The sequence below is a fragment of the Tenrec ecaudatus genome, chromosome 8 (assembly GCF_050624435.1).
Source record: "Tenrec ecaudatus isolate mTenEca1 chromosome 8, mTenEca1.hap1, whole genome shotgun sequence".
Classification (NCBI taxonomy): Eukaryota; Metazoa; Chordata; class Mammalia; order Afrosoricida; family Tenrecidae; genus Tenrec; species Tenrec ecaudatus.
This window is the reverse complement of record NC_134537.1, coordinates 99,352,590-99,377,895: the sequence shown is the minus strand read 5'-3', so window position 1 is coordinate 99,377,895 and position 25,306 is coordinate 99,352,590. Positions and strand designations below refer to the sequence as shown.

The window sequence follows — 25,306 nt, the reverse complement described above, 5'->3', positions numbered from 1 at the left end:
AACTTGTAAAATATTTAGGATATTGAAATACTCCCTTGGATTTAAGGTTTGTGGTAGTTACATAATTGGGTGTCAATTGGGGACTTGAGAGGATTAAGAGTGAAGGGCTGGAGTCTAGTCTGTTAATCAGGTCATGGCCAATGAGACCTCAGTGTGGACGTGATCTTCTCTTGAGGATTCTGGGAATGCTGGCATTTTTTTTTTCCTGTTGGAGGTGGGAGACACTTCACTCTCTGGGAGACATTGCAGCTGACAAGTTCCTTGAGCCCTAGTTCTTTGAGCTGGAGAAGCCACATGGACCTACCCTGATGCAACCAGACTCTGAGGAGAAGCTGTATGCACCTACCCTGATGCAGTCCTGGGAACTGCCAGCACGGAGGTGCTTACAATGCCACTGGATACAAAGACTTTCTACCCACTGGCCTGTGATCATCCTGCATTCGGCATCATTGCATGTGTTTCGTGAGTCAGAAGAGGACTTTATAGATTATAGGTATCGGACATATGAGCTAACATTGAACATATGGACTTGATTTGGACTGGGCTGTTTTCTTAATGTACAATTACCCTTTATATAAAACTCTCTCTTATACACATGTGAGTTTCTATGGATTTGTTTCTGCAGTCTACCAAGACTAACACAAGGTTCAAATTCCTTAGTGCAAGAACCTAAGATAGTGAGTTCTATCAAGGTTATACTTTTGGAGGTTGTTGGACTTTGGTTAGGAACTTTTGCTTTTAGGATGCCAATTGAATGGCAGTTTGGGGCAACCATATATTTATGATTTTCATGCTCAACCATATATTTATGATTTCCATGCTCACTTTGCTTCTCTGTGACACGGCAGGCATGGTTCTGCCTTTTTTGAATCAGCATTACTGGAAGTTTCACCTTATCTTTAACATTGTGTAAATAGTGTCCCATCACTCGAGCTTTTGATCTGTACAGGTCAACAGTCTATGAAGTTTGGCCAAAAAGCTTTCCTTTCCATACATTCTTTCCTTTTCTAAACAGTATTTAAAATTGTATAACACTGGCAAAATTAATGACACTATCAATAAAATTACCATCGGCCCCAGGGGGTGAATTATAATGTTCTGCAATGAAAGAATAATGATGTCTTTAGAGTGGACCCGAGGCCTGTATACACTACAGGCACACGAATGAATTTTGAGCTAGTACTTAATTATAGCCCTAATCTAAGAATCATTAGAACTTATGACATGGCGCTGCGGTATACCTGCCCTCATGAGGGATTGTTGAAGATGTGGGTGCTATCGCAAAGTGTGGTGAAGAAATCTGATGGTGCCCAGCTATCAGACAAAGTAATATCTTGGGTCTTAAAGGCTTTTTATTTATTTATTTTTCAAACAACCACCCATCTCAGTGAAGAGTCGACTAAGTCTACATGAACGAAGAACACCGGCCTGTATGATACAAGGATTGAGAATATGAAAATCAAAGGCTAGAGGAGGGAACAGTCTTAGTACTTGAATTCTGAGTCCCCAGTTTGCAGTAGGCGATAGATAACAGATAATAGTGAAAACCCACAACTCAATTGGTGTGAGTCCATTTGAATTAAACCTCTCGTGAATCCTCTCTGACCATCGACTAAGGATGTGATAGCCTTTCTGTCAGACAGAGTGCATTGGAAAGTGGACTAATGCAGATGTAGTTAGGTTGAAATGTACAAACAGCTTATCATTTATTCTCTTTTTATCTATTTTAAATTTGTTCTAGTTTTCATTATTTTCTGTTATCTTTTCAACCGAATTTTTTCTGTTTTATTTTGTTATTGTATTCTTGCTTGCTTACTTTTTTGGTTTTCTATGTTTTTCTTTATGTGAAATTTAAGATAGGTAAATCTATAGAGACTAACAGGATTACCAGTTTCTTGGAGTTATGACAGGGTGGTAGAAAGGAAAAAAGCTAATCATGTGTACAACGAAGAATAAAATGTTCGAAAGTTGATTGTACTGATGATTATACAATTCTTTTAACACGCTTAAACTATTTAACTATACAATATATAGAACATGTCAATAAAATTATTAAAAATTTAAAGCAATGGTATAAGCAAAAGATACAAATGGAAGTCTTGTCAGCTTTTACAAGAAAATTGATAATTACCAAGTTTTTTTTTTTTTACAATACTCCGTACGCGCCCAAGGTTGACAACTTCTCTTGTGCATACAGCTGCCAGGCAGCAAAGCATCACCCTTCTCAAGTCCTTCCTGGGAGCCTGCAAGAGAGCCAACTCCCGCCTTTCCGTGCTCCACTTCACGTTTTCCCTCTTACCATTTCATAGGGTCCAGCCAGCCCAAGTGGAATGTGGAATCTTGAGAGATCCGGTGCCCAGAGCCCTGCTTCTACTTTTGCTTTAACGTCTCAACTGCTGTTACTCAGGCAGGGCTCTATGCCAGCAGAGCCATGTTCCTCCTCCTTGTCCTTTTCACCGGACTTGGCCAACTGCATGCAAGTTTCAGTACGTACTTGCCTGTCTCCGAGTTCTCTCTAATCCAAGCTTCCCAGGGGGCTTTGGTCCCTAGGGTCCAATGCTTCCTAAAGCAGGGTCTGGGTATGCGCCCCTCCTCTCCTTCTACCCACTTTCCTCTCACCTCTTGCTTTGGGATCTGGGACTAAGACCATTAAATGCATCATCTTCCAAGCAGAAAACCTTTCTCTGAGATTGTCTTTTTATGTCTAAAAACAGACAAAATTGAAATATCTGGCCTTCTCCACATACAGAAATCTGTGATTTTAGGAATAATTGTGTTATGAACAAGATAGCATTCTGTGATTTATGAATTTGATGATTACCATCTTCCATCTACTTGCTCCATTGAAAAATGGGCTTCCTGTATCCAGTATTCCTCATCTCTTCCCTGCATAGGATTTGCCTTTCTTGATGTGTCCCTATTTTCTTATTTGGATATTCAGTATTACTTTAGTTGACTATTTGACAAAGATTCGGTCAAGGGCTCAGAAATTTGTAGGTTAGAATGTCTGGAAAGCCAATGTGATTGTGCAGAAAAGCAAATACAATATTATATTTAGAAATAGATTGTAAAATCAAAGGTATTTAAAAAGCATCACTTATTTTTATTTTAGATTCTCATAAAACATTTCTGCAAACTACGGTTCCTGAGAAGATTTCATCATCTGTCAACAAAAACAAAGTAGAACAAAATGTAATTGGAACACAAAACTTCTTATATCTTAAATTGTATTAAGCTGCCTCTAAAGCTAAAAATCAAAGATACTGGAAATAAGCAGTTATGCAATTCTTGGAAGCAAAGTTGATAACTCAGAACTGGTAACAACAAGGGACTTTTTCACATCGATGGGTGTTGGTGTGTGAGTGGGAGGGGGGTGAGGGGGGGTGGAAGGAGTGTTTCTGTTGTCGATGACAAATATTAGGGAGAGGATGCCCAATTCCAGGACAAGGATGAGGTAGGCTTGGCACACATTTCAGTTACAAAATGATGGGTATGGCCAGAATTTGGGTGAGGCAAGGGAAGATTGGTAAAGTCGAACGGCAGATAAATAGAGGACACTTTTTGATGAGATAGATTGACACAGTGGCTAAAACATTGGGCTCAAACATAACTTTGGGAAAATGGTGCAGGAGCCAGAAGCATTTTGTTCTGTAACACATAGGGTGGTGATGAGTCATACCTGACACCCTGGCACCCAGCAAGTGAAGCGAGGCATGTAAGTACAGCATCAGAGTCTGTCTTCATTTGAAATGCGGACACTTTGTTCATTATAAATGTCCTTGTATTACTTTTGCTATTTTAAATGATTGCATTGAAATATTTATCTTTGTTATCGAGGTGTTTGCTACTCTGAATCTAGCCTTTGTGATCCTTTCTGTAATGTGGTCTGTTTTAAGCGAGTCTGTGAGGATTTGAATGGTGATGATCCTTAATGAGGCATATTTGATAACTAGCAGAACATTTCTACAATTTGAATGTAACTATTACTAGACATTTCTTCTGTAATTATTCTCCAGGAAAACGCACCACACTAAATAAAAGAAAACACCATTTGGATTTCATTTCATGAATGCAAACGTTTATTTCAAAGAAACCCATTTAAACATGTTTCTGTGATCAGAAAATGGCTGCGGATGCATTCTCTCAGGAATATCTTTGTCTTCATTTCATTAAGGTTAATTCATGAAAGGCTACTTTATGTACCATAGAAAAATTATTTTGAAGTCAAGGCTAATCAAATTGACATCTTCCCAGATCATTGAAAGGTGCAACAAGTTTATAGGAAAACTGCCAACATAAAGCCACAGAGTTTAGATGAATGAAATATTTTAAGGTTGAAAATGTAAGCGTGGAAAGTGAAGAAACTATAGCTAAAGTCAAGTACCTTGCTAAAATACTACAGAATTGCAGTTGATACAATAGCCGATCTCACGTGTTTCACGTTTTCAATTTTATGTAAACTCCTTGGCCTCAGAAGCTAGCTAAATGGATGCCGAAAGAGTTCCAAGAAGATCAGCTATCTCAGAGTTGATTTATCAGTCTGTCTTTGAAACAAGGTAGAGGACTAGTTTATGAAGTGAATCCTAATGAGGGATGAACCGTGGATTTTATATACGAATAAAATCCAGATGACAGGGTCCAATAAAAACAGTGGCTTCTGAGTGACGGCCAGGCAGTTAAATTCAAGGCAAAGAGGTCACCTCGGAAGTTATGTAGTTAGGTGCTATCAAGCCAGTTAAAGCTTATAACGACCCGAGGTACAAAAAAAAAAATACCACCGCATCCCGCGCCATCCCCTCAATGGTTGCATTTCAGTCTTGTTGCGGTCCCTGTGCAAATCTGTCTCGTCAGAGGTCTCCCTCGTTCGCACTGCTTATCTGTTTTATCAAGCATGACGTCCTTCTCCAGGGACTGGCCTCTCCTGACAACATGTCCAAAGTACACGGGACAAAGTTTTGCCATTTTTCCTTCCAAGGATTGTTCTGCTTGTACTTCTTCTAAGACAGACGTGGTTGTTCTTTGGGCAGTCCATGTGCCTTCATTGTTCTTCCCAAGCACTATCACGAAAATACGTGGAGTCTTCTTTGGATACCTCATGCAATGTCCAGCTTTCACATGCATCCAAGACATGGAAAAGACCTTAGTCCTCAAAGTAGTATCCTTGCTTTTTCAGCACTCTAAAGAGGTCTGACAGCAGATTTACTGAATGCAACATGTCATTCGATCTTTTCACTGCTGCTTCCGTGAGCATTGATTGTGGATACAAGCAAGATGAAACCCTTGACAAATTCAGTCTATTCTCCCTTTATCACAATGTGAGGCTTTTCAATCCACTCGAAAGGCTCCAATTCTTGATCTTCATTAGCAAATGCGTCGAGTCATTCTGGATTTCAGCCAGCAAGGCGTGTCTTCTGAATATTGCAGCTTTCCTTCAACCCTGATGCTGTGTTCTTCATTTAGTCCAGCTTCTCAGATTACTTGCTAAACATGAAGGTTGAATAAGTATCATGAGGCTTTCTGCTGTGTTCATAGGGTCTTGTAACGACGCACCCAGCTGGCCAGCTGGTTTTGAGAAGCTCGCCAGTGGCGTGAGGAACTTCCTAACTGCTGGCTACAAGCATGGGGTGTCAGTGAGTCACAAGAACTGTAGAAACTTGGAACTGTATCAGTTTACAATCTAATCAGAAGACAGTGATTTGAGAGATCGTTGTGTTGAGTGGTTGATTTTCAGAGCACATACGGGGACCCAAAGATTTATCTCTTCATAAGTTTGGCTACTTGTTAATGACTTTTAACTTTTAGCCAAAGAACAGTCTTTTCTTGAATATGAAAATGTCAGTATTTTGGACATTAATCAGACAAACATTAGTGACAGATGGGGCATTACTTATCAAGATCTTTATTAGTGGAGGCCTGCTTTTCATTGACTTGATTTTAGCACTAATTGCTGTGTTATAAAATAGCCGGCCTCCTTCCTACCTAAAGGACCTCAGCTGTAGTTGTTTGGTAGGCTAGCAAATCCACCACTCTGTCTCATGCTCTGGCTCTTGCTTCTGCTGCTGATGCTGTTGAGTGGACCAAGGAGGTTCAATGGTTAGGTATCTCAAGGTCCAAATCATATTCTCCACTTTGGGCTCTTCTTCCTTGCTAGTATAGTAGTTAGACACCCCTACCCCCATTTTCTGCTTTTGAGGTAGATAATTTTATATACAAAAGTATGATAATCCAAAATCTGTTAATAATCACCTACAGCTGAATCATATAATTCTATCAATATCTTTTTCCACCTTCTTCCCACACCCATCAGGAAAAAGTCATAAGGTCATTGTACAAAAAACAAACAAACAAAGCAAAAAAGCTATGGCTAGACGAGCCATATTAAACAATTTATTGCACTACACCTTCCAATTCATTCTAGCAGTAGGGTTTTAGGCGATATTTGATTTCTTAATAAAGTTGCATCAAATGGCATGGTTATAGAAACACACTCAATATTCACTGCCATTTAGTCAATTCAGATCCATTGTGACCCTATGGGACAGAGTAGAACTGCCTCTGTGGGCTTCCAAGACTAACTCTTAATGGGATTAGAAAACTTCATCTCTCTCCTAGTCCATTGGTTTTCAGCCTGTGGATTGTGACCCCTTTGGGGGTCAAAAGACCTTTTCACAGGTGTCTCTATTCATAACTATAGCAAAATGAAGTTATGAAGTAGCAATGAAAATAATTTTATGGCTGGGGTCACCACAACATGAGGACCTGTATGAAAGGATCATGGCATTAAGAAGCTTGAGAACCCCTGTAGTCCAGCTAGACCCCAGCTTCTGCACCTAGTCATCTCTCTCATGTCCACAGGGAAGTGGAAAGTTCTACAAGATGAAGTTGACTTGTAAAATGAGTTTTCTTATACACATATATTTGGCCTCAGAGTTTGGTGATCTCAGCCTCTCTGAACGGTTTGCATCAGAGCATGTGCACCTGGCCATGGACATCTTAGAGTTCTGTCTATCACAATATTATACAAATATATCCACCAATTCAAAAAATCACCTAGTATAATCATATGAATGTCTTTGTGTGTGGTAGCGAAGTGAGGAAAAATGGAAATGGGAGTACAAAAAAGAAAGTAAAGTAAGAGGATGCACACTTTGAAATACAGAGAGAGGCTGTTAAGAGTGCCTCTACACCAGATGGCCAAAGCACTAAGAATTCTCCAGATTACATTTCTAAGGAGCCCTTGTAAGATAGTGGTTTGTGCAGCAGGGTGAAAGCCTCAAGGTCAACAATTTGAACCTACATTCCAGAGGAGATCACAGCCCCACACTACACCATTTTTTCCATCGTTTGGAACCCAAAGCAGAAGGTTTAATGAAACTTTGCTTAGACTCTGGATCTCCAGAAAGTACAAGATAATAAATGTATGCTGTTTTAAGCATGTAGATTTGTAATGTTTTGTTAGGCTGCACTAGAAAACCTATAGAAATATTTATATTTCTGGTACTTTGAATATGTTTCACTTTGTGTGATGGCATTATGCTCTATTTTTAATGAGGTTTCTCTTTGTTTTTAGCTCAATATAAGTTTCTAAGAACTGTCTTTGGTGCTCTGTATGCATTTATCTTTATTGATATAGCACATCTGCTTCATAAGTTTAACATCCATTTGCTGTTCTATACTGCACATCTATCACATTTATTTCCCCAGAGGGATATAGTTGTAATTCTCTAATCACAGTTGGCATTGTGTGAGAATCCTTGTCTTTGTCACTATGTGGAATTGTGTAAAAGTTTCTCTTGAGTTATGTAAAATGTGAGGAAGTAGTATTTGACCTCTTCTGACTCCACAAAGGGGAACTAGATTAGAAGTGAAAGCCCAGGGGCAATTCCCAAGGCTGAGATTAAACAGACATGTCTCTACCTTTCACCGTTCCTTCTCTATTACAACCTTGCCACAAAACTATTCGCTTCTCAGGTGGCTTGGATAATTCAATACCATGGTCACAGAGACAATATTCATGATTGTGAGCTTTATAAGGGCAGCTAACAGGCTACAATTCCAGATCAGAAATCCTCGAGACATAGTTCTTTAGTCAGGGCAACCTTCTCCTATTTAAGACCTCGGTATGTCTCTCTGTGGTCCATGACCTCTCAGTCATGGGGCCTCTTGGACTCTGCCCTACAAGGTCAAGGTTACAAAGTGTTTTTAGTGCTGCAAATAAAGGTGTAAAAGTCGTGCCTCTCCTGCTTGTGCCTCAAACTCTGGAGGTACTCAGCTGGGTCAGCAAACCTAAATCCCCCAGTTTTGCAAGTGGCAGCATATTCTGTATTTGAGACCCTAAATAAAAGGACTCACCTTACTCACTACGTAGGCCATGTAGCCCACTGCTCTGTCCTTTGCTCTGGGTCATGGTTCTGTTGATGCCAGTCCTATGCCACTCCTCAGCCATTTCTCTGGTGTCACAAATTCCTGTCCATGGATCCAAAAATCCAATGAGCAGGGATTGTGCGACCCAAAGGACATGCACCACCCCAGGTTTGCTTTATTTTACTTCTGAGATAATACTAATCTTTTATAACTTCCCTTACTGGGACCCATCAGGAATAGAGGAAATATATTACATTTGCCTAATCTCATTCAGTCACTTGATGGGAGTTGCAAAGATTCTGATCGTTGTTGTCAGATCCTATCCAGTCCGTTCTGACCCACAGTAACCCGATGCACACCACAAGGAAACACTGCCTGGTCCTGCACAAGCCTCACAAATATTCCTGTGTTTGAGCCTATTTTTTCAGCCACTGTGTCAGTCCACCTAATTGAAGGCTTTCTTCTACACTGCTGCTTCTCTACTTTAACAAACATGATGGGCTTTCCTAGGGACTGGCCTCTCCTGACAATACCTCCAAAGTATGAAAGATGAAGTCTTGCCATCCGTGCCTCTAAGGAACATTCTGACAGTACTTCTCCCAAGACAGACCCGTCTGTCCTCTTAGTAGTCCAAGGTGGCTTCACTATTCATCTCCAGCACCAGAATTCAAATGCGTCAATTCTTTGATCTTCTTTATTGAATGTCCAGCTTTCACGTGCTTTCTGTAGAGGTATTGCTATAGAAAGTAGCTCCGGGGTCAAGTCTCCGTGGTGTGGTGGTAGGATCTTTCAGAAGATCCCCTGGTTGGAGCGCTCCAAAGGCACACTCGGTCTTTTCATGAAAAACTGTGATTTTGACTCTCAAAAATCTCTAGGGTCTTCCCCTTCTTCGATAGCTTTATGTTACCCTCCCTCTTATTGAATATTGAGTTACCCTCCCCCAAATTAATACTTGTCTACTCTCTAGCCCATGACTCCCATCCTTACCTCCTATTTCCACTCCTAGTAAACATCAAAAAATATTTCCTTTAGTGTGAAAACATTATCTTGGATTTCTTAGAATAGTAGTCTCATATAATATTCAGTACCCTGAATATGACTCAGGGTACATATATAATGCTTGTATATGATTAATTAGCCATTCTAGTTAAGCACAACTTAGAGTTAAAGTTTTAATTTACATTTCTCATTCTAAAGTGTTACTATTGAAATTTTTGTGAATGGTCATGTTTTAGGTGGCTTATATCATTACAATAGAAGGAAAGAAGCATTTAATCTATCTCAAAAAGCAGTAAGTATTTTGTTATTTCAAAAATTAATTATTTGGTTTCTTGATTTTTATGAAAAATGTATGATTTTTAATTCATCACTACTGAAATCTATTTTATATCTAGTAGTAGTCCAAATCATAGGGGTACAAAAGAGAATAAGACATTAAAACATAGGTATGTAGTTGAAAGAATTTATAATATAAGAGAATACACGGAGACACATAAATATAAGTTTACTATATAGGAGTTTGCTAAAATGTGGTATTATAATAATGGTATTCATGAGATTCTGGGAAGTTACAAGGCTTTGGAGAAAGAAGTTAATAGATAAAGAAAATCTCTAGGCACAATAACAAGTTATATTAAGAAGGGTAGGGAAGTTGGACAATCTGTTTAGAAAGAAAAGCAAGAGCAAAACCAGCAGGTATGAAATAGATTGGGTTCTTTGGTGGGCAAAAAAACCTATGTGAATTATAAAGAGTACCTCTTCTGGAGCATCAAAGTAAAAGATTCTAGAAAAGTAGCCAAGAGGAGTCAGGTTAAGGAAGATCTATAATGCCATGGTAAGTAGAACAGGTGAACAGGAAATTCCAAAGATCAACTCAAGAAGACAAAGTAAAGTTTTATAATAAAACCAGAAAGCGACAATGCAGAGCATCCGTGGCCTATTCAAGCTGAGAGAACTAAAGAAAATTTAAGCCTCAAATTCCCATAGTGAAGGATTCTATAGGCGCAGTATAGAATGATGCAGAGAACATCAAAAGAGAAGATGGAAGGAATATAGAGTCACTGCACCAGAAAGAAGTGGTTGACATCCAAAGATTGCAAGATGCAGCCTATGATTGAGAGCCTATGATATTCATGAAAGAAGTTCAGTTGCATTGAAGGCATTAGTTTAAAACTAGGCTGCACAGCAGGGTTTAGGAAACATCAGTGAGGAAGATGAGGGGCAACGGTGAAAGGTGAAGTCCCTGCGTTTCTGCCTCGGCAGTTGGTGAGAAGTTGGTGGGTGCTGCTATACAGAGCATGTAACTGCTGTATATGAAGAAACGAGCTCCATCCACCTGTATAACTTCTGTGTAACTGCATGAGTTTAACCGCTCCCGTGTAACTGCGTGAGTTTAAAGAAACGAGCTCCATCCCACCAACTTGGCACCCAAACCTCTTGGGATATTAGTGCCCAGTTACTGGTACCTCTGGTAGTGTAGTGTTTGTGTGGGGCTGTGATCCACAAGGTTGGCAGTTTCGTACCACGAGCTGCTTTGCGGGAGAAAGATGTGGCTTTCTGCTCTCATAAGCACTTGTAATCTCGGAAACCCACAGGGAGTCACTATGAGAGTATCAACTCGATGGCTGTGAATTTGTTTTTTTACCATTCATTCAAAATGCCTTCTGTGATGGAATTAGTAATTGAAGCTTTCATCTATGCCAAGAAATCTGGAAAACAACTACATGGCCAAGTGACTGGAAGAGATCAATATTTGTGTCTATTTCAAAGAAAGGTGGCCCAACGGACAGCAGAATTTTATCAAACAATGTCATTAATATCTCATGCAAGTAATATTTTGATGAAGATACTGTAATAAGATGGCTGTGGCAATATATCTATAGGAAGCCGCTAGAAATTCATGGTTTAGACTAGGATGTGCAAAGGAGTATCGTTGATTGCTCAGATGGATGAAAGAAGTCCAAACTGCATTGCCGGCATTAGTTACAAATGCAGTTGCCCAGCACGGTGTGGGAAACATCAATCTTGGCCGAAAGCCGGGAAAACCAGAAAGATATAAGTTGTAATGCTAGGTACAGCATTGTGTTATATATTAGTCTAGTTAAAACATCCCTTTCAGCACGTTTTGTAAGCGGCAGAGAGTTATCTGGATAATGGAGAGGATATACCAAGTTGATTAGCATCATTTTCATTCCTCTGTAAAAATAAATGTTATATTATGAAATTAAATTCCTATGTCTGTTTCAGTATTTATTTTTGCTTTTGCCTAGATCATTTTTATCATCTGGTGCTGTTGTTTCTTCCTATGACAAAGAGAACACTCTATTACGTTCTAAACCTTTAAGTGTTCAGGTAGGATTTAAGTTTTAATTTTTGTTTTTCTTACATATTTTTATTGGGGATTTTTAAAAACAGAGGTGAATACTTTATATTTGCATTACTATTATTTTATACATCCACTGGTTCGCCTAAAATATTTTGCTTCATGGTCACCAGGTCTAAACTCTCAAAGTGTAAACAAGGGATGTAGATGGAAAACTGAATTTCCACTTTGAATAAATTAGACTAGTATTTCTTTTACCTTGCACAAATTCGTGAGATGATTGCTAACTACGTTAAAGTGCTGAGGTAGCTAACTTAATATATATATATATATATATATATATATATATATATATATATATATATATATGGTATATTTGGGAAAGTTCATTTAAAAGATAAGTAACTCTTTCCCCACCCTTTTCTGTTGTTTTTTAGATGGATTGCAATTATCAGGGATATGCTGCAGGATTTCCAAATTCCATGGTGACACTCAGCACTTGTTCAGGACTCAGGTTGTAGCCTCCTTAAGGATACTCAGTTTACCGAGATCAGTCCCTTCTACTCTGAGTTCATCCTCCATATGTTTTCTGATTTCATAGTCATCTTTGTTATTTCAATTCAATAACAGTCTGAACTGGAATTACCCATAAAATAGGCTGAGTCTTGTTGGTAACCGATGTTCCTGGTGGAAGGCTGTTTGTTGATATGGGCAGAATTTCCTGCTTTGAGTTTTTCACAGTCTAGTGTTTAGGGTGGGTCGATTGATCTCTCTATACTGCTTTAATTTTCCTAAACTCTTTGCACTTTTGTCTGATGTCTTCATCTTGTTGGGTGGTTAGCATGTGCTGATTGCGTGAGTCTGATTGACCGAGACTCTTCACTCAGTCTTTTAGGGCCACATGATTAAGTGAGAGAATAAATGGACCTAAGGTGTTTCACAGAAAATCCACACTAGTTTTAAATACACAGCGCCACTCCAGGAACCTGCTTTCTTTAAGGCAAGGAAGGTATTGCTCATAAAATATCTGTGAGGTCTGGTACCAAAGACATCTGTTGGTGTAGAATCCAGTTCCGGGATATAACTTCAAAAGGTAGAGAGAAGAAGTAACCAGATGAAGATGAAAGCACCTCTGACAATGAAATGAAATCAACAGCGTCAGACACACTTTCTCACTATAGTCCTAGAGTAAAGAATCATGGTAGAATAACTTGAATTTTGTTTTGATTATTTTAACCTTCAGAGGAATATTGCAGTTTACAAACATCTCATATGGAATTGAACCTTTGGAGGCCTTATCAGGATTTGTGCATAAGATCTATGAAGAAAAAAATGATATTAATATTCCTCTATTAGGAGACAGTGACATTTATTCTTGGTCTATTGATTCACAGTATCAAGTCAAGAAAAGTTCAAAAGTAAGTACTGACTCTTATTTTAGCTTAACCACATTACACATTATAAAATATAATTTTCTGTAATGAAAAATTAGAGCAAAATTTAATTGGTAACCTTTTCATACTAAAATTATATTTGCTAAGTGCCCTGGCTGAATTCTTAAATGGCTATAAAGTAAATTTAAGTTATTTCTTAGATTTTCCATTTGATTAAATATTACATAGCAAGAGAGGTCTTTTTGAAAATCCCTACCAAGAAGGGCACTTTTTAAACTAGCATCATTTAAATAGCTCCAGTTAGAACTTATATTTTACATTTGAAAACAGCTTAGTAAATAATTAGTAGGAATGTCTTTCTCTGCTTATCTCTGAATATAATTCTAATAGAAAGCATATTTTTTTCGGAAAGTCTCAGGATTCATGTTGTGTTTTTCCAGAGCACCGGAGTTTCCAAGTTATGGCAGCGATATCTGGAAATGCACATTATTGTGGATAAAGATCTGGTTTGTCCTATTTTATGCAGTTATTTTTAAATGCTTTAATATTTGTAACTTTATTTTAAATATATAATGGAAATTTTCAACCATTTAGCTAAACATTTACTTTATAATTTGAATTGATAATTAATTAATGCAACTTCAAAAATTTTAAGTAACTTGTATGCATTGTATCTGATAATTTTTGTAAAGTGGATTTAATTATCAATCTCACTAAAAAAGGTAAATTAGAAAACAAATATCCCACTTCTTTCAATCAAAGGGAAAAATGTTAATTTCTCTTTTGTTCTCACTTTCAAGTAAATTAAACAAAGGAAAATCAAATGAACAAAATGTTCATTTTGAGAATTCATAAATGAAATTAACTTCTTGCATGTATGTAGTCATTAAAATTATACAATGTATGTTTTAGGCTGATTCCTGGTGGCTAAGATGGTTAAATGTAGGACTGCTAACTGAAAAATGGCTGGTTGAACCCATTGAGCAGGTCTCTGTGGGAGTGAGGCAAGAAGTCTAATTCTCTAAAGATGTCCACCCTTGGAAAGCCTAGGGAGCAGTTATGCTGTGAGTCGGAATCTGCTCTACAGCACGGTATTTTTGTTATTTTCATTGGGGGTGTGGGGATTCCACGGAGTTAGGAGGTTCTAAGCCAAGCTACATTTGTCCCAAGTTGATAAAAAGGTTCTGATCAAAGCAAATAATATTTCTTGCTGGAAGAATGCACCTTCAACCAGGGTACCTTTAAATAATTCAGGATTCCCAAAGATTCCCAGTTATAGCGATTCAAAGTCCATAAGGGAAAAAAGCCACCTTGAATAAGAGTCATCAAAAATAAAATACAATATATTTGCAATCTAGAAACTTTTAAGCACTCAGGGTTCTGGGTTACAATTTTTATGGGAGCAGATCAACAGAACTTTTTCCTAAGGAGATGCTACATTTTTAAGTTAGTAATGGAGTGTTTTAGCTCTAAAAAATGAAGCCCAGGTCTGACTAAGAAGGGGCTCTAACTAAGTTGGGGCTCTTTTTAAAATAACAAAGTCAACATACCCTAAAAATACAAAACAGAATACAGAAAGAATTTTAAGATTAGCCAACAAAAAGAAGACAACTAAAGAGGGAAAAATGTATACTACACATATGGTTATTCCTAGTAGATTAGAGAAACAAATTCATAAACACGCATATGTGTATGAGAAAGAGCTTTATATACAAGAGCAATTGAATATTGAGAAAATATCCCAGCCCAGTCCAGGTCAAGTCCCTAAATCCTATATTAGCCCATCTGTCCATTACCAGTCTATACATTCTTCTTCAGACTCATGCAACACATGCAATGATGCCAAATGCAGGAAGATCACAGGCCAGTGGGTGGAAAGCCTTGTGGGTCCAGTATCGGTGTAAGCATCTCAGTGCTGGCATGGGTCTCCATGTGACTCCTCAGCTCCAGGGTTCTGGCTCCATCAGCCTCTCTCCATGTGGTTTGTCAACAACAATATCTCCCAGGGAGTGAGGATGTGTCCTGCCTCCTGCGAGCTATTTATCTCCTTAGTTCCTCCAAATGAGGTCATCAAACTGCGACCTGATTGACAGGCTGAACTCCACCCCTTCACTCTCAAGTCTCAAATTGACAGGAGGTTGCATAAATACCATAAATGTAGAGTAAATTAAAAACTTAAGTGAGGATAAAATATTTTAACACAAATATATAAATAATTACATTAAATGAAGAGATATGAATCACTACAGTTAAGAATATAAGATAAAGCTGAATGGAAATATGCAAAATAAACTTTTTCCCCTACCGTATTACAACTCCACCAGTAATGCGTTACGGTCTCCATGCACCACCAGTATTTGTTGTTTCTCTGCTTGGGAACTTTTCTACTACAATGGAGTGAGATGAAATCTCATTGTTTTGGTCTCTCTAATGGCTGCAAAGACAGGCTCAAATCTAAGAGGATGACTGTGAGTTAAACTCGAGGGCACCTGTCAACAATGGCTAAGAAAGAAATCTCTCTTGGAGGAAGTGCTGCCAGAATACCCCTGAGTAGCCAGCATGGCCAGAATTCATCCCAACTTCTTTTGGACATTTTATCCTAAGGGATTAGTCCCTGGACAGAGGCATCATGCTTAGCAGAGAGTCAATGAAATGAGTAAAACCCTAGATGAGATCAGTTAACACAGTGGCCACAATGTTGGGCACAAACAAAACAACAATTTTAAAATGGAGCAGGATTTTACAGGATTTTTCTCTTGTCTTGTTGTACAGAGGCTCACTATGAATTAGAACCAGCTGTTTAGTACCTAACAACAATGACTAATGTTCTCGAGCATTTTCTTACATATTTGTTAATTATATGAATGCTTTCTTGAGGCAAGTGTGTGTTCGTGCCCTCTTCTGATTTGTAAAATTTGATTATTTGTCTATTCATTGTTAAGGTGTTGAAACTTTTTATAATTTCAGCCATTACCAAATTCTTTCCTACACTCTAGGTTCTCTTTCTGTTCTTTTGGTGCATACCCAGAAAGCTGGGCCCAAACTGAACAAGTGTGAGCATGTTGCTGCTCCAGGCAGTGTTTTCTTCTATTGTGCATAGGACAGCTGACCCATGCAGAGACCCTGTGCCACAAGAGCTCTTGAAAAGATGTTGAAACTTTTTGCCCACTTTTGTATAAACTTCCTTGTATTGTTAGAGAGGATTTATATATCCTTATTCAATCTCTCTTTTTAGCTGTGCATATTGAAAATAGCTTCTCATATGACTTGTCATGTAAAACTTGCAGTAGTTCAGCAATAAGTACAGGGTTCACTAGACTCCTTTTGTAGGTACCTTTTGTGATGTTTGGATTTCATATCCACTCGATGGTCCCTGTGAGGCATGAGAGTAGGTGTGGAGTGCAGCCTCTCAGTCAGGCCTTTTGACACCTCCTAAGGGCTATGACATTTTAATAGGAGAGAAACTGAGGACTCCTCTTTATTTTGTTCCTCCTCACCTTGCTCCTTGCTTGGGTTTTGCATCTGGCTTCATGGGCATGACGAGAGGTCCATGTGGACTGCCACCCCGGGGAGCTGTCAGCAGCACGCCATGTTCCTGAGCACCTTGAATCCATGCGAGCCTGCACTCATTGACCTGTGATCTTCCATATTCTTGTTTCGCCTTCCTGCTTCATCCACCAGTTGAAAGGATAAAATAGCTTCCTGAGTATAAATCAGCAACGTCCTGTGATGGAAGGAGAATTGAGCCGATCCTCAGATATCAAGGAATAGACTTTACTGGGGAGCACAGCTGCCAGGCTAGCTGAGGAGAGGAAGAGAGTAGCCCAGAGACGATGGAATCACAGACAAATAGACCCTAGGGGGTGGGAACTTGCATCTGGGGCTGTGTATCCCTTGGCATTGGCAAGTTTGAGTAAAGGGAGGTGACATGGCCTCTGACAAGTATGAGGGGCTTTGGGATCACATGGGAAGTTATGTGGGGAGGGGGAGGCTGTTGGGGCAGGGTGGAGATAGGTTGTGAGCAAAATGCGTGGAATGGAAACATTTGGAATATCCAGGTACTGTTTCCCACTCAGCTGGACCCATCATTCCTGCCATTTGGTACTGGGAATGGGGCCTAAGTTCTCATCTTCTGTAACTATGTCCTGCTGAACAGGAGTGGCGAGAGGTTTACAGTTGTTCTGTCTAGGCATGGTCCAGTGAGCGCTGTAGGGGTTAGAACCCAGCTGTATACCTCTCTGCACAGGTTTGATGGGTGAAGGCACACCTTTGTCCCCGCAAACATTTTGAAAAGAGTGAAGCAGACAAGGCCCGGAGAACAGAATGACACATAGTAAACTAAGAGGTACCAGGAGTGACAGAAGTCAGGGGGCCCAAGATTCCCAAGAGTCAAAAATAATTTCCCTTGCAGATCCCACATCCTCAAACTCCTTTAATTAGCAGGTGTTGGATTTGTTTTTTAGTTGTCTTACCCTTTGGGTACCTACGCCTGATGGTAACACTTTTCTCCTAAACTAGTACAGGTTCCCCTTTCCCTGCAGTGAGCAAATCCAGGATGCACCTATTTTGTAGAACCACACACACTAGGGGATTAATTTGAGCTTGTAATATTAAAAGAGCATCACCTATTTCCTCCTTGTCAACACTAACGTCTTTTGATTGTTTAGTAAAAATGTGTAACAATTTCATTTCCTCCCACTCCAGTTTCCAGAGCTGCAAAGATGCTAGTTCCAATGACTATAGGGGCTGTAACTTTTTGCTTGCATAATCTACCGGACTCAGATTTGTATTCTGTATGGTGTAGTCCATGTCTCATTCATCTAGGAAGTTATATCTGGAGCAATAAAAATTGGGATGCATAGTCCTGTCCAGTCCATCCGTAGGCATGTGTAGACAATATGTCACATTGGAAAAACATTCTAAGTGAGGCATATTGAGCCTCATTTTTTTTGACTAAAGAGAATTTGACTACAGGAATCAGTAGAGCAACTGCTTATGGACTGTAACCTGTCAGGGGCCAGGAGGCAGACAGCACCCTTTATTGGAACTAAAAAGTACTTCAGTGGCCACTGGTCCGATGGTGGGGGGAAACCTTAATTGTCTTGGTTATATTGGACATTACCCGTGAAGATGGAATTGGAGATGCTAGATAACTTCTCTGTCAGAGAGAGAGAGGCATAACCAACACTGTGTGGTGTGCATTGTATGGCTAAGAAGTTGGTGAATGGTACTAAGGAGCGATGAAATTGATGCCTGGGAGTCAGTTTGTGCTATTGTCCTGGGTCTGGCTAGGTCTATTGGTTTGTATGGAGCCCGGGTTTCATAAGCTACCTGATTCCTTCAATGCCAGTCTGGCTCATTTGTTTAAAGCAGTGGTTCTCAACCTTCCTAATGCCACAACCCTTTAATACAGTTCCTCATGTTGAGGTAACCCCAACCATAAAATTATTTTTGTTGCTACTTCATAACTGTAATTTTGCTACTGTTATGAATCGTCATTTAACTATCTGATATGCAGTGTATATTTTCATTGTTGCAAATTGAACATAATTAAAGCATAGTGATCAATCATAAAACAATGTGTAATTGTACATTGTGAAATATTTATTACTAATTACATAAATGAGATTTTGTCTTGAACTTGGTATAGCATGGGTAACAGTCTTCACACCGGGTACTTGTATGTGGGCTTATTTGCATGTGGGTAGACCCCCTGGAGACAAATAGAGGAGCGGTGTCTCAGTTCCTAAGACCATTGGAAATACGTGTTTTCTGATGATCTTAGGTGACCCCAGTGAAAGCAATTTTTCAGCCCCCAAAGGGGTCACGACCCACAGGTTGAGAACCATTGGTTTAAAGGCTCCCTCTTGTGTCAGTCTCAACAGGTATACTGAAGAAACATGGGGGACACTCAGCTGGTTTCCTGTCTGCCCCAAATTCGGTAATTCTGCCTGTCCAAACTTCGCTACGTTCATCCCAGCACCTATATAATGTCACAGATTTTACACATTCTTTGGGAAAGATCATATAAAGGATCACATTGTCCTGGGCATTCAGGAGGGTTTATAAGAGTCACGAGGGCAGAGGGGTATCTGTCATCCACCCACTAATGTAACCATGAGAGAGCGCCTCAGAGTCTATACCCAATATATACCTATACATGGACATCTCTGGCATCTGCTCCAAAAGGAACACACTCAGAAGGCCCCCAGTGAGACAGATGATGCCAAAGGGGTCTCCTGAGACAAGAACAGTGGCCCACCGGATTAGCTGGCATAGTGAGATATGTCATGGTAGAAGAGACAGAGGGCTGGGCAGCAGACTAAAATGAATGAAAAATTCAATTTCCTCACAGGAAAATATCATAAAGGTAACCTATAATCAGAAGTCTTCAATCCACAGCAAGATGGCTTCGGGGCACTCTCTGGAGGGTAGAACCACTCATTCAAGGAAGGCCTGAAGTTGGCACTGCAGAGGTGGGGGCATCTGTCTCCTCGGGAATTTGATAGAGCCTGTGAGATAAATTAAGCTTTATTGGTCCTAATACCTGGGAGGAGTGGGAACTGGTGGATAGATTATTTTCCATATTAGATGAAGTAGAAGAAGACAATGGAGATTTGGGAGGGAAAGGTTTGATCACTGAAAGATGATGCCTGTAGCTCTCTGACATTTAAAGGACCTTAAACTCATCATTTAATAACTCTTTAATGTTAAAGCCCACCCACTCTCCCTACAACAACGCACCCATTCTGCCAGTTATCAAACCCGATAGCAGCTATCAACTTGGTCAAGGTCTATCCATCCATTGTTCCCAACCCTTACACTCTGCTCTCCACTACCCCTACCAATACTAGTCATTACACAGCTTCAGGTTTAAAGTATGCTTCCTGTACTATCTCTTTCAATAAAAGGTCTCAAGGCATTTTTGTCTTTACCTGGACGGACCCTGACACCCTACATTCTCACATGTGTTGGGTAGTCTTGCCTCAGGAGTTCATAAACAGCTCTCATTTATTCAATCAACCCCTAGCAACCAACCTCTTGTCTTTAAACATTTCCCTCAGTTTTTTCCTCCAGCATATGGATGACCTACTATGTAGCTCCTCCCTTCCCGACTCACAGTATCACACCAATGTACTTGGAAGCTTCCTAGCAGTTAGAGGGTACCTAGTGTCCCCTACCAAGGTCCAACTTTCTCTCCCTCTGTCATCTACCTGGGAGTCCAACTCACAAAACCCGAGAGAGGGAGATTTAATTAGACAGAAAGCAGCTTCTTGTTCAACTTCCAACTCCCTCTGCAAAAGCTGAAATACTCCCCTTTTTAGGCTTTGTGGGCTATGTCCTGCTGGGGTTTCCCAATTTTAGCATGTTAGCTGAACCCCTCCATGAAGCTGCACATGGGGATCTCACTGAATTTCTAGACCCAATGATATTTATTGAAAACACATACAAAACATTTCAATCTGCCCTGCTCTCGGCTCCTGCTCCTTCTCTCCCTTATCTAATCCCCCCCCCATTCACTCTATATGTGACTGAAATGCATGGCATGGCCATGGGAGTCCCAGGTCAGGAAATCGGACTCTCCTTTGCTCCTGCAGCTTATCTATTTAAACTAATAGACCCCGCTGTCACACGATGGGCCCCATGTCTATGGGTCTTGGCGGCAGTTGCTCTCTTTAACATTAAAGAGAGCTCCAAAATTACCTTTGGCCAGAAGATCTGTATTAGATGCCCTCGTTATTTCTGTGACCTCACCTGCATTAAGGAGTTTTGAATCTGTGAGGTGAAGGTGCTTTAAGTGTCAGAGAGCTATAGGATATTCAGGAACATTAGGAAAAATCTCAGGGGTCTTTAATCTGATTTAAACAGGTTGATGATCCAAATCAAGAGAGGGTGGAGTGACATCCTGAATGTGTGGATGAATCACAGCAGGTGGGAAGGGAAGGGAATTGGTAGAGTGTGTCAGAACACTGGAGTTTTTTGGTGTGTGTGTGCGGGGGTGCGGGATGGAGGCAGGATGATTATCTGGTGTGGCTTGTAAGAGAAGCAACAAGTTTGGGGCCCAGGAGGCCCCCGGTAAATGAAAAGTTACTACTGTTTTTAATTGAGTAAGAATGTCTGTGCCCAGTAGAGGGACAGGACATTTGGGGATGACCAAACTGGTGTGAGCATTGTACCTTATAAAGGCTACCTGCGAGTGGCCATGTAATGAGGGGTTGTGAGACTATAGCTGAGACTCCCACCATGGTGGTGGGCACTAAAGAAGTTTGTCCTGAATGTTCAGGCGGTGTTGAATAAGTGGTCCCCATGGCTAAAGGAAAAGAAATAGGCTGACCTGAGACAATGATTGTTACCCTGGGCTCATGATGGGTGATCTCTGTGGGCACTGTCAATCCTCAATCACTGATCCTAGAAGGCCTGACAATGAGGTGTCTTGAGCTGGTTGCTCTGGAGGAGTTTTGGAAGAGACTATCCTTCCTGGTCTCTGGAGAAAAGGGCAATCAACTCCCCAGTGTCCCCAGTGTCCCCCTTGTATGCAGTGTGGGTAAGCTTCTGTGGAGGACAAGGAGTGTAGCATTCACGTGCTCATTGTCCCATCTGGGAACATCTGAAGCAGCGTCCAGGTGGCTTACCCATTTGTGGCCCGGTGTTTATGGGTCTGGATTCATGCTGCCCTGAAGGGTGTTAGCCAGCATTTGATATTTAGCTATGCCTCTTTCTAATTTTTCCTGTTCCTTTCTATTATTGAAAACCTTAAAGGCTGCATTGAGGGGGGTCTCATTGTTGAGTTTGAGGACCATTCTCAAGCTGTTTTAAGTTTTCTTTTAATGCTGCGAGCTGAATGAGAGAGGAAGTGAGAATGGAGTAAAGTCGGCTCCCTGGTGCTGAGGGATCAACCCTGGTGAACTTAGGAAAAGCCACTGAGAGGGGAGAGAAAAGCTGGGCAGGCGTTTCTTTGGGATTTCTCTAATTTTCTCATAATTGGCTACTTTATTGGCTGTTTTTTCCTAAGGCCTCAATGAGGTACACAATCCTTCCATCTCAGAGAGTGTGGTCCCCATGACCGAGTTGATAATTCCAGTTAGGGTCTTGTCGCGGATCTGTGTCAGAGCCCACCGGTTTATTCCGGTCCTCTGCATCAATTTCCTCACCTCCCTGCTGGGCCACTAGCTAGACTCTCTCCCTGTCTTGGTTCGGGGTGGTAAACTAGTTGTAAGAATAATATAAATATTTTTCCAGGTACAGCCATGAGACTGAGTGAGATATTTGAACAGTAATATAATTGTCCAAATTGGAGGGAAAAATTCCAGATGTTTTTTTGAGGACTGATAAGTCAGAAAGAGAAAAAGGAATATGTACTTTAATGTGTCCCTCAGTACCTGCCACCTCATGGGCAGGGAGAAGTGGGGCAGGGTCTGGAAGTGAACTTTCAGATATATGGAAGAGGTCTTTGAACTGGGAAGAGCTGAGTGCGATGGGTGTGGGGTGGAGACAGGGGCAGCAGAGGGGAGGGAGGAGACTGCACTGAAGACAGCAGCGGTGGGAGGGAAGATGGGGACACAGAGGAAGGAGGAGTGGTAAATGGCGGTTCAGAAGATGGCGAGTCGAAGGAGGCAGAAGTCAGCGGGTTTAAGGATGAGATTGGTGGAGGTTTATAAGGAGGAGAGAAAGCTGGAGCAGACGGAGGAGGAGAAGGAAGGGGAGGGGCGGCATGTGCTGTTTGGACGGCAGAATAAGCTTGAGAGTGTCAAAGAAAAATTGTTCAGGGGAGAGGGTATTTCCTGAGCCAGCAATTTGGTGGAGAAATTCTGACACAGATAGGGGTGAGAACTAAGAAAAAGACCGGCACATAGGAAACTTCTAGGGATTTACCATGAAGCTGACAAACGTATTGAGCTTCAGGAGGACTTTTAAATCAAGACTGCCATATTGTGGCTGGTTTGAGTCACTATCTAATTTGTATTGAGGGCAGACCTGATTACAAAAAAAGTTAGACATTTCGGTTTAATGACTGAGTTCAGTCCCAGATATTTTACATTAGCGAATAATTCACCACAGGTAAATTTGGGGGCGGCTTAGATTGGCTACTTCCTATAGTTGGAGGGTGACTAAAAATTGAGCTCCTGAGAAGTTTAACAGACTCTGGGAGCATCCTCATAAAGTCTCTTAGACTCTGGATCCCATAAAATGGAGTAGGAGTGGTTGGCAGTACAGGAAGGTGTGCCCCCCTGAGTGTGACCCATTACCCAGGGCTTAAGTTTCTCTGACTTGGTGGAAGGACTTTCAAGAGAGACCTACCTTTATGAACTAATGTAGAGATGGGTGGAGAACCCAAGAAAGGAAAGTCCAAATATGCAAACACCCAGAATCAGCCTGTGTAGTTACAGGGTCTCTAATGGCAAACAGAGAAGGTTCCTATCAGATACCTTCACTGGCAGGTAAGGGAGGGAATCCCCAGAGGGCAATCTACCCAAGAGGGTATCATTACAGCCCAGGTGCTGCTCCCTCCTGAGTTTCAGCACCATTAGATAGAATAAGAACTGAGCCAAACCACAGGTATCAAGTAACAGGCTCTATTGGGAAGTGCAGCTGCCAGTCTACTTTAAGGATAGGAAGATTAAAGGGAGTCAAGGAGAAATTTACCCTTGAGGGTGGGAAATTGTGACTGGGGCTGGGAAAGTTCCTTGTATTCTCTTGATTGACAAGTTTGAATGAAGGGGGTTCAGGGGGTCTCTGACACAGGAAAGGCTTTTGGAATGTGGAAGGAAATGTGGGAGGTAGGGGGAACTTGTGAGCAAAAAGGATGGAATGGGAATGTTTAGAATGACCAGGCACTGTTTCACACTCAGCTGAAGCCCCCATCCTAATAAAATGGTTTAGGAAAAAATTATATTGTTATTTTCTCTTCCTGTACTTTTACAGAAATTTATGATGTCATATAGAATTTCCCAGTGAATTTTCTTATTTACAAACATCTTCAAACTGGAAAATACAGTGATTTGTGTGGTTGCTTTGAAACAGTGTCTGACCAATAGGAAGTTGTAAAGGGGTTGGGATCAATACCAGTTTTTACAAAAGTTTCAATAAATAGGTATTCTTCAACATGATCTAGTAATCTTAAAATAAACCTGCTTAGTGATGAAACATTTAAAGCTGTCCATTGAATTATCAGGAACAAAACGTACTTGCCTGATATCACCATTGCATAACTTATATTATCATTAATATTGAATTTTGTCTTGAAAATGTTTTAGATAAAAGAAATTAGAACATGTGTTATACTATAATATCAAATAGTTCTACATACAGTTCTTAGGATCACTCTTCCAGAGAGCCTATCATTGAGGATTTTCCCCTTTGCAGGAAAATTATTTTTAATTTGGGATTGTATTTATACTCTTGAAAAATATGTTATATTTTAAAATAAAATATTTTAAGTGTATGATTTCATTTTTATGAATCATACCAGTAATTGAGCGAATTAAACATTGTTTAAAATAAAATCATGCTATTAAATATTTTATTATTAATTCACCAATATTTATTTATCAAATTCATTAATTATTTACTGAAATGATATATATTCTTATGGTTATGCTAGAATATAGGGTATTATATAAGTAAAAATGCATGATACAATATTAATGACATATTAATTTTTAAAAAACAATTTATCTTTTTCAGTTTGATTATATGGGCTCTGACATAAAGGTTGTGACACAGAAGGTTATTCTGATAATTGGCCTTGTTAATGCAGTAAGTTTTGGAAAAATACTTTTTGTTTATATATTTTATAAAATAGAATTAATATGAGATTATGTATATAGAATTTTTGTGTTCTGAAAGTTTCCATATACCAAATTGAATGCTCTTATATATATTCTGCAAAAGTTTAATATAATATTCCTATTTACTTAAAATTTTTCATTTATCTTTTTTTCTTAGATGCTAACCCAGTTGAAACTGACTGTTATAATATCTTCCATAGAAATTTGGTCAAATAAAAATCAAATTCCTACTACTGGGCATCCTGATCATGTATTACATAGGTTGTTAGAATGGGAACGCAAATATTTTGATCTTCAACCCCACCATAGTACATTCTTGTTTTCGTAAGTGTAATATTCTGTATTTGAATAGCAATAGAAGAATAGCCCTAAATTATGTAATATGCAATCAGTTAAAATACTCATTTATTTAACATGCGTTATATTGTAAGATATAA

At 39.9% G+C, this 25,306-nt stretch overlaps 1 protein-coding gene across 1 annotated transcript; it reads left to right on the top strand.

The window, feature by feature from the left end:
- Nucleotides 1–8,153: 8,153 nt before the first annotated feature.
- Nucleotides 8,154–25,197, top strand: LOC142455489 (disintegrin and metalloproteinase domain-containing protein 5-like). The gene is made up of 8 exons (XM_075557222.1): nucleotides 8,154–8,264; nucleotides 9,600–9,655; nucleotides 11,634–11,715; nucleotides 12,124–12,200; nucleotides 12,930–13,104; nucleotides 13,521–13,586; nucleotides 24,766–24,837; nucleotides 25,027–25,197. The coding sequence occupies exons 1-8, from the start codon at nucleotides 8,154–8,156 to the stop codon at nucleotides 25,195–25,197; spliced, it is 810 nt and encodes a 269-aa protein (XP_075413337.1).
- The last annotated feature ends 109 nt before the right edge of the window (nucleotides 25,198–25,306 follow it).